The sequence below is a fragment of the Labrus mixtus genome, chromosome 21 (genome assembly GCF_963584025.1).
Source record: "Labrus mixtus chromosome 21, fLabMix1.1, whole genome shotgun sequence".
Classification (NCBI taxonomy): Eukaryota; Metazoa; Chordata; class Actinopteri; order Labriformes; family Labridae; genus Labrus; species Labrus mixtus.
The window spans coordinates 20,638,658-20,656,225 of NC_083632.1; the positions used below are offsets into that span (position 1 = coordinate 20,638,658).

General features: G+C 40.2%; 1 protein-coding gene and 3 non-coding genes across 13 annotated transcripts in view; 1 reads left to right on the forward strand and 3 right to left on the reverse strand.

The window, feature by feature from the left end:
- Positions 1-2,677: 2,677 nt before the first annotated feature.
- trnai-uau (transfer RNA isoleucine (anticodon UAU)) lies at positions 2,678-2,771 on the reverse strand. The gene is made up of 2 exons: positions 2,734-2,771; positions 2,678-2,713 (listed from the first exon to the last, which is right to left on the reverse strand). It is a non-coding gene; the product is annotated as a tRNA-Ile (tRNA).
- An 838-nt stretch (positions 2,772-3,609) lies between these two features.
- rhbdf1b (rhomboid 5 homolog 1b (Drosophila)) overlaps positions 3,610-17,568 on the reverse strand; it is a 51,569-nt gene continuing 37,610 nt past the window's right edge. For 4 of the 10 annotated variants that reach the window (XM_061027697.1, XM_061027700.1, XM_061027698.1 and 1 more), the window contains 16 exons: positions 17,132-17,360; positions 15,755-15,961; positions 15,029-15,151; positions 13,553-13,695; positions 13,172-13,426; positions 12,978-13,089; positions 12,811-12,885; positions 11,831-11,992; positions 11,397-11,497; positions 11,196-11,259; positions 10,977-11,071; positions 10,311-10,386; positions 7,532-7,632; positions 7,298-7,451; positions 6,977-7,200; positions 3,610-4,726 (listed from right to left, as the gene is read on the reverse strand). In XM_061027697.1, the coding sequence (XP_060883680.1) occupies positions 4,531-4,726; positions 6,977-7,200; positions 7,298-7,451; positions 7,532-7,632; positions 10,311-10,386; positions 10,977-11,071; positions 11,196-11,259; positions 11,397-11,497; positions 11,831-11,992; positions 12,811-12,885; positions 12,978-13,089; positions 13,172-13,426; positions 13,553-13,695; positions 15,029-15,151; positions 15,755-15,961; positions 17,132-17,360 (2,317 nt within the window). In that variant the 3' untranslated portion in view covers positions 3,610-4,530. The remainder of the gene's footprint in view (positions 4,727-6,976; positions 7,201-7,297; positions 7,452-7,531; positions 7,633-10,310; positions 10,387-10,976; positions 11,072-11,195; positions 11,260-11,396; positions 11,498-11,830; positions 11,993-12,810; positions 12,886-12,977; positions 13,090-13,171; positions 13,427-13,552; positions 13,696-15,028; positions 15,152-15,754; positions 15,962-17,131; positions 17,361-17,568) is intronic. The other 6 variants (XM_061027699.1, XM_061027702.1, XM_061027705.1 and 3 more) reach the window with 3 other exon arrangements.
- Positions 6,075-6,168, reverse strand: trnai-uau (transfer RNA isoleucine (anticodon UAU)). Its single transcript has 2 exons — positions 6,131-6,168; positions 6,075-6,110 (listed from the first exon to the last, which is right to left on the reverse strand). It is a non-coding gene; the product is annotated as a tRNA-Ile (tRNA).
- Positions 9,027-9,120, forward strand: trnai-uau (transfer RNA isoleucine (anticodon UAU)). The gene is made up of 2 exons: positions 9,027-9,064; positions 9,085-9,120. It is a non-coding gene; the product is annotated as a tRNA-Ile (tRNA).

Sequence of the window (17,568 nt, forward strand, 5' to 3'; positions counted from 1 at the left end):
TTTCCTCCAAGGCTGTACCACTATATTGTAATGTGACTTTTTTTTTTTTAAATGTGAAGGATAATCCCCTGAATGTAGGATGGAAACTGTTATTGCACAATGTGTGATGGTTGACATTTAAAGCACAGTCCACAATTTTAACTTCATATACAAAATACTATGAACGTGTGACCTTTGACCCTCCAGTGTTGGAATAATTCTTGCACATAGTTAAAATGTATTTAATGCAGCATTCAGTGCGATAGGATGTGCTGTATTTGGTATGCAGATCACTGTGCTCCCAGAGCTCCCCTCCAACATAAGTACACACTTATTTAGACTCAATTACAGACATGACTTAATGAATGCTAGAGCAGTAGTGTTAGCTTGTGTGTGTGTGTGTGTGTGTGTGTGTGTGTGTGTGTGTGTGTGTGTGTGTGTGTGTGTGTGTGTGTGTGTGTGTGTGTGTGTGTGTGTGTGTGTGTGTGTGGAAGAACAAACCCAGTGGAAGAACACACATTGAGGATCAGGGAGCAGCAATGAGAGTTCTGCACGCTAATAAAACTTCTGCTTGAATTAATGACATTTAAATCCCAGATAGGACAACAATGCTGCAGTAATTCAAGCTTCTTACCCTCGGCAGCTGTCATGTTGGACCTTGATACCTGGTTCAAACTGTAAGTGATTGGACTTGGGTCGCCATCTAGTGGACATCCACAAAACACTCAGACTTTTTTTTTTCTCTTTGCACTGCACACTAAAGTAAGATATGCAATAAAGGGGTAACATGTGTATTTTAAATCATGGATAAAGATTGTTTTGAGTTTTAGGGGCACAAATTGTTTTTCAAAAGCAAAAAATAACCTTGTTCCTTTGAGGACTCCAGTTAAGTGTTACAGACAACTGCAGATTTTATAAAAGCCTTTTTCTTCAAGAATCTGTGGATCCCGAAAAAAAAAAGGCTTTCAGTAAATCTGACATCATGTGTAACGCTTAACTGGAGTACTCAAAGGAGTCGAACAGGGTTATTGTTTTGCTTTTGAAAAACAAGAGCAGGATTTTGTGGATCCTCCTAATCACTTTGAATGGACATATATTGCATGTGTCTTAAAAAAACACAGCAGACTGCTGGAAATGTCTGGTTTCATAAGGTACATCACTGCATGCCCTCTGGCAGTGCCCAAGATTAAAAACTTTTGGGAACAAATTCATAACAATATAAAGGAGATTACATTTTAAATGATCTCCCAGGTTATATGTGTTGGGTGAACAATCATTAGTAAAATACTTTTACTAATAGAGCCAAAGACTAAAGCAGTTTCATGCCTTGCCTGTTGAGAAACAGCGCCTCTGTCTTTGGTAATGCTAGAATCATTTTGTAACTATTATTTTTCTTTATGCAGTAAGACAATCTCACAACTGAACAACATTAAACCTTTGGTATGTGTTTGAATGTAAAAAAAAAAAGCAACACAATTCTAAATTCTTTAAAAATAATAATTGGTGGATCCTATTTCAAAAACATACTACATACTTAACTTTGCTTATTAGATTAAACAAAGCACAAATCACAAATCTGGTTACTTACCTTGTTTTAAAAATGTGCATAGTGGTGTGATCAACTGTAGAGCCCGACCGATAAATCGGACAGCCGATAATATCGGTCGATATTAGTATATCCACAGACTATCGGTATCGGCTAATTTTATCACAGATATGCGCTGATAGTACTAGATTTATTCACCAGTCAAAAAGCATTTCATGTGAGTATCACTGTATTACACTAGCAGAGTGTGCTATACAGTACAACAAGAATTATCACCCTCCGGAGTGTCAAGTGGTGACACATACATGCGCAGTTACTTCTCAGTTGACCATCTTGTCTTCATTATAAAGTATATAATTTCCACGAATGTTTGAAAAATGCATTTGAAGGATCAACACAATAAATGTGTATATATATATATATATATATATAACTCTACAGAACAAATGTAGATGTAAGAAATGTGTTGGCCAATATATTGGTATCAGATTGTTTCTCTCCCTGATATCAATATCAGTATTGGCCCCATAAATCACTTATTGGTCAGGCCCTAATCTACTGACCTGGGCGGATCAGCATTATGTGTTTGATAACTTTAATTATCAGGATGTATCAGTCTATGTTGATCTCTTGTTATCAGTATGAAACATTTTTTTTCAACATGCTCCAGCTGAGGCTTGAACTCACAACCTTGGCATCACTCTGCAGGTTACTGTCTTATAGGTACCGCGCGCTGACTGATTGCGCCACTGGAGCCTGAAGTTTCCTGAGATTTAACAGTACTTTGAACTCTCCCTTTATTATGAGTCTTTTAGCAGATGATGTCGTCCAGCAGTCTACATTTTGATAAACCAACCTTTTTGAAAGTTTTATCAACAGTGTCATCAAACACAAATTTGAGGGATACCTCCAAATTATTTTAAATAAATGGAAATGTTGTCTTTCTCTATTATCAAGCAATGTCTGACATCATGATTATCCATCTCTGTACTCCTTGGTAGACTGTTTCAAGACATGAAGGTTGAGTGGTTATTCTGTAGTGTGAATTTGTCTAAACTCTCCATCTTCACGCCTGACAATCTCTGTGAGCTTTCTTAGACTGCATTGTGTTTTTTAGGTAATTGTTGTGAGACAACATAGTTAAAACTCAGATGCTCCAGGTGAGGCTTGAACTCACAACCTCGGCATTACTCTGCAGGTTACTGTCTTATAAGTACCGCGCGCTGACCGATTGCGCCACTGGAGCCTGTTAAAGGTTGGTAGACTATAACTTTGGCATGAATAATTAATATTGATTGCTTTTATTTGGTTTCGGTTTTTCACAATTCACTGATAGGATGCCAACTGCTGTATTGTCTGTATTTGAGATTTAAGAAACATTTTTAATAGAGCGGAACAAGTGATCACATTTCACACAAAATATATAACACAACCCTTACTGAAATTATTGTTTTCTTTATTATTAAGACTTTTTTGCCCCACAAGGTGGATCTACAATGAATAATAATCATTTAGCAAAAGATGGTCTCTTCTAATACTGCCGGTTTATTCATTATAAGGTAATTGTTCTGCCCATTCTGCCAACCCAAATCTTAGAGTTTAGCAACCAAGAACGTCCTTACCAAAAATATTTGAGGAAGTCTCTAATCAATCCTAGATTACGATGATATCTAAACATGCTGCTGATCCATTCTCAGATCTTTACATTCAGTTTTTCACTCTCTTCTCAGATTCATTACTCTCTATGAAACTTTTACATCATGTAAAACAAATATCTCTAGTTTTCAGTAAGTCTCATACTGGAGGTTGAACACTCACCACTCTACAACACCTGTGCTGGACTGGACCACAGGATCCTCTTGATCTACCTTTCTTGTGCTATAGGTCCTGTAGGGGTTTTCTGAAAGTGGATATAGAGGATATGTCCAAATTCTCAGATAGCTTTAGGCTCCAGTGGTGCAATCAGTCAGTGTGCAGTACTTATAAGACAGTAACCTGCAGAGTGATGCCAAGATTGTGAGTTCAAGCCTCACCTGGAGCAGGAACATTTACCTTTCTGTGATGATGTGACAGATAAACACAAATTATTTCACATGTTTTGTTGTCTTTATTGTCAGGTGGCTAAAACGCCACCACATAGGGTAAAAAACAAACAAACATTATTTTACAATGTAGCATATTACCATACAGTTGTGCTTTATACAGATTCAACACACAGTGCAAATAAAAAAAACCAATCCATTTGTGATTTAAGTGCATAAAAAAAAGGCTGCGGTGGAAACCAACATTTACAGTGTGATAAAAAAAGAAGTGTATTTCAGCGTCCAAACACGAAGTAGAAAAAACGTTTTACACACCTTGTGAAAGCAGGTTCTACAGAGCAACAAAACCCAACACGTCTGAAACGGCAGACACAAACTGATTGATGGCACAAAAAGACGTGTGAGTATGTGTGTGTGTGTGTGTGTGTGTGTGTGTGTGTGTGTGTGTGTGTGTGTGTGTGTGTGTGTGTGTGTGTGTGTGTGTGTGTGTGTGTGTGTGTGTGTGTGTGTGGTTATCGATCAGTAAGGCACATCAAAGTAATTCAGTCTCATTGTTTAACTCCGAGGGCGACTGTCAGTAAAAAAAAGTATAAAACAGAAATACATCACGTTTCAAGATGCACCTCTTCTGGAGGCCAATAGGGGGCACTGTTATGTCCATTTTATCACAGAAGAGAGGTAAATCATTTGGCAGGAAATCAACTGTCTTTGTAACTCACCTTCAGTGCGACTGGTCTCTGATTAGCCCAGCTAGAGATCAGTCACACAGAATGTTTTTTTAAAGTCCTTTTCCATCATGTTTAAAAGATCATTCTGTTTCATATGTGTGTGAATCTTTTCTGATCAAATATGACGTTATAAAAAGTGCTGGTCATCCCTCCAGGAGAAATGTTTTCACAAGTGTCACTGCAGCACCACATCTTGTTTTTTCAGATATCCAGTGAACATGAGAACGGGCGGTGTTCAGAGGAGGTGTGCGTTCAGGTCGTACTTCTCACAGAACTTGTCCGTGATGGGTATGCAGGTGAGGTACTCGCACCAGTCGCACTTCACTGGGTAGACGTAGAAAAGGACAGCCAGGGCGGAGAGCAGACCCAGGAAGACCAGCAGGAAGATGCAGATCTGGACCCGTTTGCGGCACATGTCAGACTGCCCAAAGCTGAAGTGGGAGAAACGTGTGTTACTCCTTTTAATACAGGACATTGAAGGGCAAGTGGAATGTAATAATTCAAACACACTATGCTAATGGTTTATGATCAGGTACACACACACACACACACACACACACACACACACACACACACACACACACACACACACTGGGTTCTCTAGATTGAAGAAAAATACATTTTGTTAGCATCAAAAGCTTTTATCTGGAAAAGTTATTGTGAGGTAAATTCAACTGACTCCGCCTGGAAAAAATGTTTTTCTATTCAAACGTTGTTTCTCTTTTGAAAAGCAGAAAATGATGCCATTTAGACATAGTCTTCATCGATGTTTGATTAGTCTAGCTTTATGTACAATCAGTGTGATCATTATTATTTACCTCCTACATCTTACCTCCAGCAAGTATTTTTACATTCAGTTGACAAGCCTGAATAAATGTTGTATTTCATTTTTCATTTTTTTTAAACCAGTAGGAATGTTAAGTTAAATCCTTGGTGTATAAATCTCTTCCTATGATTTGATAACATGCTGCTGTAACACCACAATTTCTCAGTTTGGGATCATGAAAGTAATTCTGTTTCATTTTATGTATATATGTTTATATTACCTGATTATTTCACTGTTTTCATTAAAGTCAGCTACAGACAGCACATAATTCAACCTCCATAATTGAGCTCATTTGCTCCAGGTGAGGCTTGAACTCACAACCTCAGAATCACTCTGCAGGTTATTTTCTTATAAATGCCACGTGCTGACTGATTGTGCCACTGGAGCCTGGTTGTGCTTCATGACTCCTAGTATACTTGTTGGTTTCTGTCATGTGTGTTTTATATTGAAGGTGAGAGTTCTGTGACTTTATCCAGGCCTACGTCTGTGATTTAATTAAAGGTTTGAAAGAATGTTTATAAAAGCTGATGTTAAACACTTATAACAGGAAAGACTACTGAATTAGATCACAATTACTGTCCTCATCTATAGGTTTTGTCCAGTGGTGCAATCAGTCTTTATGCAGTATTTATAACCTGCAGAGATGCTGAGGTTGTGAGTTCGAGTCTCACCTTGAGCAGAAAAGTTTTGTTTATCCTCGGTGATCAGGCAACAAATAAACACGTTTTGTCTCTCTTGTTGTCTGTCAGGAAGCTAAATTGTCACCACATAAACAAAAACTCAACTTTTGACTTTGATGCTCTGCACATATGTAGAAAAACTAAAATATTCTACACCTGGAATTCATCTTTTAAACGTTGTTCTTTTCTTCTTAAATCAGTGTTTTAGGTTTATTAGAGCAGGTTGTTGCTTTGCAGATCCTGTTGCCTAAAGTAGAAGTTAAACATTACTTGTGCTCCAGGTGAGGCTCGAACTCACAACCTCGGCATCACTCTGCAGGTTACTGTCTTATAAGTACCGCGCGCTGACCGATTGCGCCACTGGAGCTTGTGAAGATTGCAACAACAGTTTTTTTTTATTCTTTTAGGCTTGGTTTTCAAATTTTTGCTGAAGTCATCAAAATCATATTGTTGTAAGTACTTGCTGCACCAGACCATACTCAACCCCACAACATGCTGACATATTGCATCATGAGAGTTTGTGGTTGCTATGGAGATGGTAGCACACTTTATGGTTTCCTGATATAAGATTCAATATATGAAATGATTCTAACAGATGTTCATATCAGAATATGACTTTTTGGGTGGTTTATTTATGAGATTTATGAGACTTTTGAGAATCTTAAAAATAATTTTTATTTTAATGATTCAATATCAAGATCAGCTATCAAAAATATAGAGCGACTCTACTGTTGTTTAGGGGATAAGTGTTTCCACTTACTTGTAAATGCCTTGATTAGAAGACAAATGCTATCCTCATCAAAAATGATTGAAAACGACACGGTTAGCTTAGCATACAGCATGGAGACCAGAAGCTAAAGCTAATTAAAGGTGGGAAAATATGTTGAGAGGTTTTCCACTTTAGATGGAGACAGGTTTACAGTTTCACAATCCATGTCTAACACAATAATAATCCTTGTAGGGGTCATTAGTTTGGATGGATTCATAAAGTTGTGAGAATTGAATTTGAGCTAGCAGCCTGAGTTACTAGCTCAATTTTTTTTAGCTATATCACACAACTCATCTACTGGCTCTTATCTGTATAATAACCCTTTGACAGACAAGACTCAATAATCTTCTTCTTGTGAGCCATTTGCAGCCAACCCAGAATCCTTAGCAACCCTTCGTTCACCCACCTGATGTACGGAAGGAAGGCGAAGGACAGGAAAAACCCTGACACGAAGCCGCAGATGTGGGCAAAGTTGTCGATCCAAGGAAGCAGACCGAAGGAGAAGAAGAAGACGGAGATGGCCAGGAGCTTTGCGAACGCTCGCCACGGTCGCTCCAGGATCTGCCAGCTCTGAAACAGCTCCACAAAGAGGCAGGCCAGGATGCCGAACTGACTGCCCGCAGGACCCACCTGAGACAGAAACAAACAGAAGAGAACACTTTTCAGTTTTTGGTTGTTTCACATACTGGTAAGACTTAGTCAGTTCGTCTATGGGGTGACCTTGTACCTCTGCTCTGTAGGGCAGGAAGATGGCCGAGGCCAGGTTGCCGGTGATGCCGCTCAACATGTAGATGATGGAGATTCTGAGCCAGCCAGCCAGCTTCTCGATGTCTCTCAGCACCGTCATCTGAAAAAACACCGACACGAGGCAGTGCAGGATCCTACAGGGGAAAACACCACACTTATTAATGTTTACCCAGACCCACATGGCATCTTCAAATAAACTGTTTTGAAACCCCACCCTGCATGAAGGAAGAGAGACAGCCAGAGGCGAGAGAACTGGTCTGGGATCTCCTGGTTGAGGAAAGGCAGCAAACCGCACACATCGTCCATGCAGGCCACCTGGATGAGAGGGAGAAAGTGAGGACTTCAAGAACAGCCAGAAGTAAACGAGCAATAAGGCATCCCTGCATATCCACTGCTGCCATCCTGCAGAGTGTTGAAATAAGTCCAAATCCATTTCAATCACCAGCTAACAACAGGCTCCAGTGGCACAATCAGTCAGCGCACGGTACTTATAAAACAGTAACCTGCAGAGTGATGCCGAGGTTGTGAGTTTGAGCCTCACCTGGAGCAGAAAACATTTGACTTTGTTGTTCTGACTTAAAAGGATGAATTCTGAGAAAACGCTCAGGAATTGCAAGACTCACAGTGAATATATAGACCCAATGACTGAGGAGTTTAGTATGACACGCTTATTTGTAATGTTGCATGTACATTAACACTCCTATTACAAAAGATTTTAAAGATTTATTTTGGGCTTTTAGTTCCCTTTATTGTGTAGAGCGAGAGAGAGAGAGCGAGAGAGTGGAGAATGGCATGTCAGAAAGGAACCACAGTTAGAATTCAACCCTGGGCTGCCAGCTTGGAGGACTAAAGCCTCCCTACTTGGGTTGCTCACTAACCACTGGGTTATTGGCGGCCCTCACATAAAAGGGTTAATTCCAAACTACTGTTAAAAATTGGGAAACTTTAGGCTCCAATGGCAGAATCAGTCAGCGCGCGGTACTTATAAGACAGTAACCTGCTGAGTGATGCCGAGGTTGTGAGTTTGAGCCTCACCTGGAGCATGATGAGTTTTAATGATGTTGTTGTGTTACAAAGATTCAACGCAACAGAGATTGGCAGGCTTACAGACAAGATAGAGACCCTATCTTGTAATCTACAAAGGAATAAAGAGATAGATGATCATTAAGTCACACATTGCTTTAAAAAAGAAAAAGGAAAGCATCGCCATTCATAATAAAAGATTTGGAGACACACTTCAAATGTGTGTGTAGTAAGACTTGGTTATACATTACAGCAAAGTTCCAAAAGTCAGGAGAGACATGAATGTTAATCACAGAAGTTATTTGACTGAGGATAGAAATCAAAACTACAGATGAACTTCCTGGTGATACTCTCCACTTCACCATCCACACCTGCTTTGTTTAGATTTAGGGAGGGGCAACTACTCCACCCATTGTGTAATGAACGACGGTCGGGGTCCCAAAGGAAAGTCTGCCGACATGAAGAGACTCACTGAGAGAATGCTATTTAACATAACAGTAACAGTCCACATCAGAGCCTTTATGCAGATGATGGTCTGAGAGTGGGACCAACCTGAGGACTCGAACACTTTGTGGGACAAAGCAAAGGGTGGGGAATGGGACTGGACCATTGATTTAAACGGGTAAATCCTTAAAGTAACACAGATTGATTAAAAATGGTAAACTGTTGCCTCCAGTTGACAACAGGCTCCAGTGGCGCAATCGGTCAGCGCGCGGTACTTATAAGACAGTAACCTGCAGAGTGATGCCGAGGTTGTGAGTTCAAGCCTCACCTGGAGCAGATCAGTTTTGACATTGTTATTTGACTTAAAGGGCTGAATTCTGAGAAAATGCTCAGGAATTGCAAGACTTTTGGTCAATATATAGACCCAACTTCAGCCTAAAGTATCTGAAATTATCTGAAGAATTGTATTCACATATTCACCCTACAGCATAATCACTTAACCTTTATGGCTTGAAATGGTCTTCAAAAGAATAAAGAGACAGATAATTGTCATGTCATAGATGACTTTAAAAGAGAAAAGATTGCCATTAATTAAATTGATTTGGATGTGTCCCTCACAGGTACGTGTGTGAAATGACACTGTTTATAAACTTAAGCAAAAGTCAAGAGGGGAATATTTAGGGAAAAAAACAAAAGTGTTGAAAAAAGTCTATCATCAACCCATGCCAACAAAACTCCCAATATGTTCCCACAGTATGGCCCATGTAGTAAGTCACTACAATAGAGTGACAAGTTCCCCTCAAGGTTTAGTAAAGTATGTCTTCTCTTTTTCAGTACCATTTATCCATTTCGGTTTACACTTCATGTACTGCATGGTCATCAGAGGCTCCAGTGGCGCAATCGGTCAGTGCACAGTGATGCCGAGGTTGTGAGTTCGAGCCTCACCTGGAGCATGTTGAGTTTTAACTATGTTGTCTTACAACAATTACCTGAAAACACAATGCAGTCTAAGAAAGCTCACAGAGATTGTCAGGCGTGAAGATGGAGAGTTTAGACAAATTCACACTACAGAATAACCACTCAACCTTCATGTCTTGAAACAGTCTACCAAGGAGTACAGAGATGGATAATCATGATGCCACTCATTGCTTGATAATAGAGAAAGACAGCATTTCCATTTATTTAAAATAATTTGGAGGTATCCCTCAAATTTGTGTTTGATGACACTGTTGATAAAACTTTCAAAAAGGTTGGTTTATCAAAATGTAGACTGCTGGACGACATCATCTGCTAAGAGACTCATAATAAAGGGAGAGTTCAAAGTACTGTTAAATCTCAGAAAACTTCAGGCTCCAGTGGCGCAATCAGTCAGCGCAGTACTTATAAGACAGTAACCTGCAGAGTGATGCCTCAGCTGTGAGTTCGAGCCTCAGCTGGAGCATGTTGAGAATTAAATCAAAGGTTGAGAAAAAATAAAGTATATCAGCTTGATAAAGTAATAAAGCTGTGAGAGCACTCTGACCCACCTGTGAGCAGAGAGTAGCCTCCTCATGGAAGTAGCCATGCATGAAGTCACAGTACTCTCTGGAAGTGATTTCACACCTGCAACATAAAACAGACCTCATCAACAACTGACGAGAAAAGGTGATTTTAAATATTTATTTGAGCTTTCAGCTAACATTCATCCTCAACTTAAAGTCTCCATGAAACAGAACTTTGAGATTATTCAATCACAAGTTACAACCAATCACAAGATAGAGGGCGGGACATAGCGTTAGGATTGATTTGATTGGATCGTTAGCTTCAACAAAGCTTTTTAATGTGTTGAATGATTAGTAAACGCCCCGGAGTGCAGGATGAGTCGTCAGATATTTGAAACACTTTACAGGAAGATATAATACGGTAAATTTGATGTAAAAATCCTGAGATAATTCTTTAATGAAATATGTTTGGCAGATAATCAACATTGAAAAAGAGGTAGTTACATGCACATCACGTAGGTGCAGGGCAGTGCAAAAATAGCAAAACTTAGAAAGAATACAGGATAAATTATCACCTGAAGAAGACCTCTGGTTGAAACATAGTGATTTCACCATAAAAACCCTTTTTTTTTGCGGCAATTGAGCAAGTGTGCTGTATCTTCTTTCTAAGATAATCAACATTGAACACATTGTTCTGGCAGTGATCCTTACCGTCCTTTAGTTCCAATGCAGCAGGGCCGGCCTGTGATGGTGCAGTCTATGTGAGGGAGGTTGGTGTGATTTCCAGAGTTGTATCTTGTGCAAACCTACAGATGAGACACACAGAGAAAGAGCTGGATTGTTCCTATAGTTGTGGTATGGAGTACAATATAACTCCCATAAAAATATTAAAGCATCGACTTAAGGCCAAAAGTGTTAATATGCACTTACAGGCCATTTGGTGATGTCATCAGGCCACTCATGAGGTGAAACTGAGGCTGGCTCCAGACAGATTCTACAAAAATGAATGATGGGAAAACATTACTGCATTTTACAACAGCATATGAACCCACAAAAATAAGATTTACATGACTGTCTGACCAGGTTTAAAACACCAGCATTAAAAAAAAAAAAGAATCTGAATTCTGTTACCTTGGGTCCTGATGGCACACTGCCCCATGTTGGCGTAGTGTACCATTCAGACTGGGAGCACTGGGGTGCTGAGGCCACTTCACCCAGACAGCCAGGGTGCTCTGCAGTAAAAATAAATAAATAAAATAAAGCCAGAAGGAAGGAAATCATTGTTATTCTGTATTCACTTTTCTTGTGCAGGGCCATAGCTAAATGTTGTTAAGAAAGCTGCTTAAAGAGGCTTCATGTAAACCTTTTGTTGTGTTTTTGACCGTTGAGTGGAATCCAAAGACGTCCATTTTGACAAATTTGACCAAATCCTTCTACTGTATTTTACCTCATATGTTTGTCAATGAATAAAAATAGAACATTTCTGTAAAAACAGTCAGGTCAAACTCGGAGGTTGGGTAAAGTGCCATGTGAGAGAATAAACCTTCCAGGCGTTTTTCACTGACCGAACACTCCTCCTGCACGGTTTGCAGACAGCCGGAGCGATCGTTCCTCACGCAGCAGCCGGACTCTCTCTCTTTCGCTCTCTTCTCCTGGATCAGTTGTCGGATTTCTTGGTCTTGACGCATACAAGGGGAAAACTTTGCTCCCAGGTGTATGAGTGCCTCCTGCAGGACATCGTCCACAGATATTTCAATTAGCTGAAGCAGCTAACATCACTGTCCCCTATCCCTCTTCCTGCATCTTATCCCATCTCTCCCCCTATCCCTTTTTCAAGCCCGGCGCAGTCTAGTCCTGTGAAGGCTGTTTCGTCATGAGCCGGGGATCCAGCCGAAGATTTCTGCCTTTTAATAAGGCAGTTTTTTCTTACCACTGTAACTTTTGCTGCTTTGCTAAAGTGCTCATGATGGATAGGCCAGGTCTTTGTAACATAGCTATGAGTAAGGTCTTTTACCTGCTTTTTTGGAGACAATAAAAATTGATTGATTGATTGATTGATTGATTGATTGATTGATTGATTGATTGATTGATTGATTGATTGATTGATTGATTGATTGATTGATTGATTGGTCTTGTGTGTACCTTTAGCCAACTATTGAAACTGTTTCACTTTATTTCTTACTTGATATATTGACCATGTATCTTTTTTGGTTCTTCCTAACACTAACCCCCTCGCTGATTTTTAACAAGCAAACTAGAAAATGTGTCTTTATCAACTTTTTTTAATCCATAACCTGTGTTCTTTAACGGCCTTTAGCAGCCATCACTTTGAACTGACTTCTTACACATCATCTATTGGCTATTTAATAGTCACAGGTGGCACAAATTGATCTTTTGGACTTCTAAAAAATGAGGATTAATAATCCTCACCGGCATTTACATACAGTAGCTAGGAAACCTGAGTTTAAGATACAGGACTGTTTTCTATTTTTGACAAACACACATATCTCAGATGTCGGTTGAAGAAAAGACAGATAATACTCACCGAGCTTGGACCCACCCAGAAATTTTGTTGTTGCACAAACTTGACGTTTTCATACACTCCCTTGTTCCTCAACACCTAAAATTAAAGAAGAGAAAAAAAAAAGAACTGTAACTGATATTGTTCCAACGTTATGCTAATGTATAATAACTACTGGAGAATTTACTCACAGAGTCAACAGTTTCATGCTGTGAGAATCCAACAGGTGCTATGCCATAGATGGTGACCGCCAGAATGGTGATGAGCAAATGGACGAATGTGATCCAGTAGGTAAAAAAAGGTCTATGGAGGACAAATATTCAAATTAATGTCAAATAGTTAATAAACAGTCATCCTCCTATTAAAACAGTATCAGCGGTCTTACCTGTGATCGTCCATGTCCTCAATCTGCCTTTTCACAAAGCTGTCGATGCGCTTGCGGTACGATCTGTTTGTGAGACGTCCGACAATGCCGAGCCCGTAAGGCCTCTTCTCTTTGGCAAACAACTTCTTAACGGGAACGACGATCCTTTGTCCTCTCTGCTGGTGGCTGTTGGCGCTCACCACTTCCTGTTTAAGACGCACCCTAGGTTGAATCAGAGATCCATCTTTTGCTTTTCGCCATCCTCGCTCCAAGGGCCTGGATTCAAAGAGGAACAGGATGGAGAGGCATGACATCATTAAACAGTATTTCCCCCCCCCTGCAGCATGTCAGAGGTTTATGTTGTTTGAATGTAAAAATCTGCAGTAAAAAGTATGAACGCACAGCATGAGGTGAGTCCTCTCCAGTTCGTTCTTGTCCAGTGCACTTCCTGTGAGCTCCCGCTCGTCCAGGTGGTTGAGGTCAGCCTCCGATGGTGTCTCAAAAACTTCATCAGCGTAAGTGGACAACTCATCCTGCAGGCCGTCCTACAAAGGTAACAGCTAAGCAAGTCAGATTGACTACCAAACCAATCAAAAAGGGTTCTGTTCTACCAGAGGGCGCTCACAAGTTGTTGATTGCAAAAGCCAACAGAGATTACTGCCTCTGCCAAGGAGTCAAGTTTCAATTAGAATCCATCAGTTTAACACTGGGCAGGTTGTAGGTTCGGATACACAACTATATACTGAATATATTTTTAACTAGCAATGCCGTAAATACGACCTCAAATCATTCTGTCATTTCAACTATCCTTTACAATCCTCTTACAAGCAGCTTTTGGTTGATAATATGACTGAAGATCTGTAGTTTTAAAAAAACTTTTAAATACTACTGCTCTTGAAAAAAAAAAAAAGATTTTGTTTATTTTAAAACACTTGGGTCTTTAGCTTTTTCTTAAAGGTGCAAAGGGACTCTGCGGATCTAGCTGAGTTTGGTAGTTTTCTCCACCACCGGGGGGCGACAGAGGAGAAGTGAGTAGGTTCAAAGATTACTTCATAATTTCATCCTACTAAACATTTCTGTGAATTGTGTTTTATTAAGCTTATGAATTACAGAGTTTTGGCCAAAAAACATTTACTGTTAGGTCACAAGTTTACACCAGCACTTTAGCACTTTACCTAATGCCTACTTAGCATGTCATTCTGCTTAACTCTGAAGGCGACTTTATTCCTGTTTTTTGTGTGCAACATAACATAGCAACCTTTAGTATTGTTACTGGATGTGTGCTGTCATTTGGTTTCTTCTTCTTGTTTTGCTCACTGTGTTTTGTAAGGCTCTATGTACATCTTCATACATGTGTACCATCAACCTGCCGGGGGACTGCAGATGGAAATTAGCAATTGGCGATAATCTCACATATTTACTTGTTATTTTCATGAATGTGTTTTTTCCCTATTTTGAATTAATAAATAAATGAACAGCTATCCCTGAGTCCAAGTGGACAAAATTGACAAATTTGAAGAAAGTTCACCCATTTGTTCATGAGATATTGTTGCGACAAAAGTTGGCAAAACACAACATGATAAAACAGCACAATGGGCCACGAGTAGAAACACTTGAATTGATGTGATCTCGCTGTTTTGCTCAATTTGTTTATGAAGTTATACATTTCCAGACTTTGGTTCTTTGAAAATATGTTTTTAAAGTAACAAGCACAGTTTAGAAGAACGGCTGACCTGCAAAGATACAACAACAGACTTCTCATCAAGAGTGTGTCAAGCAGAAGTGGTCATGTTTCAACTCTATTACTGTTGATTTCAATGAAGATAAATGTAACGTTTTCCATGGCGGTGTGTGTGTGGAGGTGTGTTAACTGCTCACTCTGGTGAAGAAGGAAGTGTCCAGATCATCAGGGAAGTCCACGGTGTCATCTTCAAAGAAACTAGGTGGCATAAAACTCCTTCTGCGACATCGCCCCGTTGTGCTGTCCCCTAATGTCCGGCCCTGACAATCAGGATCACAAAAACGTCATCGTTATTGACATTTGTAAGTGGAGTAAAACCCCAGTGCTGAAAGTTTATCCCCGGGAATCCCCAAGTGTACTTTTACTGACTTAATAACTTGTACATGTTGTGTAGCAGCGCTGAGCTCTATGCCAGTGGATTAGCTCTCCAATCCAGCAAATAGCTGTGCACTCGCTGTGTAATATCAGTGACCATCTGCTAGTTTAATGTCCCCAGTAACCCCCGACCGAGACACACAGCAGATACTCTCACTGAACATCCAGTCATCTCTATACCAGTCATCATGTACTGTACATGTGTCCTCTTGGTTTAATCTGCATTATGCCAGTTGATCTCGCCTACGCTTACATTAATGCTCAGACACAGTACCGCAGATAAAAAACATCCATTCAGGGAGAGGGATGCGTCAGGATAAAAGAGATGTCGTTTTTCTAGGAATACCTCCACAAAAACATGAGATAATGGAGATTATTATGGATGTGCATGTGCTTTTTAAGTTTAAAACGTGACAGAGAGTTTAAGGCAAAGGTTTGCAAAGCACACAGACACAAATACACTGCAGCGAATAAATAAAGACAAACACCTTCATTAGTGCTGCTGCCGCCTTGAGACTCATGACGGCAACAGACTCCCGTTTGCGTCTTCGTGGCAACCGGTTGAGGCCTGAGCGGGAGCTGGAAAAGGAGCAGAGGGAGGCAGTGCCCGGCGTGATGGGAGTTTGCGGGACACTGGAACCGTCTACCTCTTCCACCATGCGGAAAGCACGACCCCGAGCCAGGGGGTCTACGATCTGTGCCCACACACACGCACACACGCACACACACCCACAAAAACCAACACACACACACAAACACAAACACATAGAGTACTTATGTTTTGGTTCAGCTCATATACAATGATAACACATGGCAGCAGCACAAGGATGCACAGAACACATATCTAGCAAGCGTTAGATAGCTGTACCACAAAGACATGAAATCTATTTTTCAAAGCTGATTTTTTTGTTAGGCTTTTTTTGCCATTATTTTAGACATCTTAAGTGGGATAGGAAAGGTGGAATGGAGAGATTTGGGTAGACATGCATCAAGGGGCCGGCCCGGGATTGTGCAGTCAATGCGTTTGAGGACTGAGCTAAACCAGTGACTGCTAAATTACCTTTTTTAAAGATAAAAAAAGTCTTGTGTGTTAGTGGAAGAGAAATATAATTTTTCCAATCCTAGACAGACATCTATGTATTGTTGAACTTATGGATTGTTATTTTATTGACACCGTGCTACAGCAGCAATCAATACAATACGTCCAACACTTCCTAAACAATTAGCTAATTATTATATGATGCTGTTTAAAAAGTAGATAGACACTGTTTTAGTGGTTGTGTTGGAAACACACAAATACAAAAACGAAGAGAAGTGCAAGCATGTTACAACAGGCCTTACTTTAAGCTAACAGCGCTAAAGGGCTTATGCTAGCACGCAATTATCAAAATCAGTGTTAATGTAGAAAACTGCATGTTATAGTTTATTACCTTGGACATATTCACATTTCAAATGTCTGCAGAGTAAACCGATATGTAAGAATCTAATTTTTATGTTCCAGCATAATATTTTAAAAGCTTTAAAACCGGAAGCAGAAACACTACTAAGCTAACTAACAAGCTAGCTAGTGTTTGTTGGGTTTTTGCTTGTTTTACTGTGCTTGTGATCTCGATGGCATTGGAAATGAGGGAAACCTCAGAGTCCTTTTGAGAATAAATAAAGGTTTGAATTGAATTGAATAGTAGGCCACCAGTAGCCTTCAAGAATAGATCAGCTGACCCTGCAAGCTCACAGAGGCAAAGCAAGCAATGAAAATCCAAATTGGAGTAAAGAAAAAGAGTGAGGAAGTGAAAATATGAAGGACGAAAGGTTGACTGTCCTATCTTTTTATCCATGCCTCAAATGTGCCTGAGGTGCTGGCCTACCCTCTGCATGCCATAGTGGTGGTGATTGAGGTGGTGGGGTGGGAGGTAAAGGGGAGGAGGGGTCTCAGTGCTGGCCAGGGAGAGGTTGTCTTGGCTGTGTAGCTCCATCTCCCTCATCACCTGAGGCTTTAGACCCCCGTACAGATGACTGCAGTGCTGCAGGCTCTTCCTCCTCCATCGCTGGGTGCTGTCGCTGTCTTTGCTCACCCCAAACCAGTCGGCTGTACCCCTGGGGGGGAAGGGACTCTGGTTAGTTCACAAATGAAAGCAAAATATCCCAATATATCCAATATATTTGATTGGTTCAGAGGCATGACATGAAATATTTGAACATGTTCATGGCGAAGAGTAACACACCGCTCTTAATAAAGATGCCCAAAAGGTTTTGTCATGAAAATACTTCTGTTCATGACCTGAAACTATCACAACATCATAAG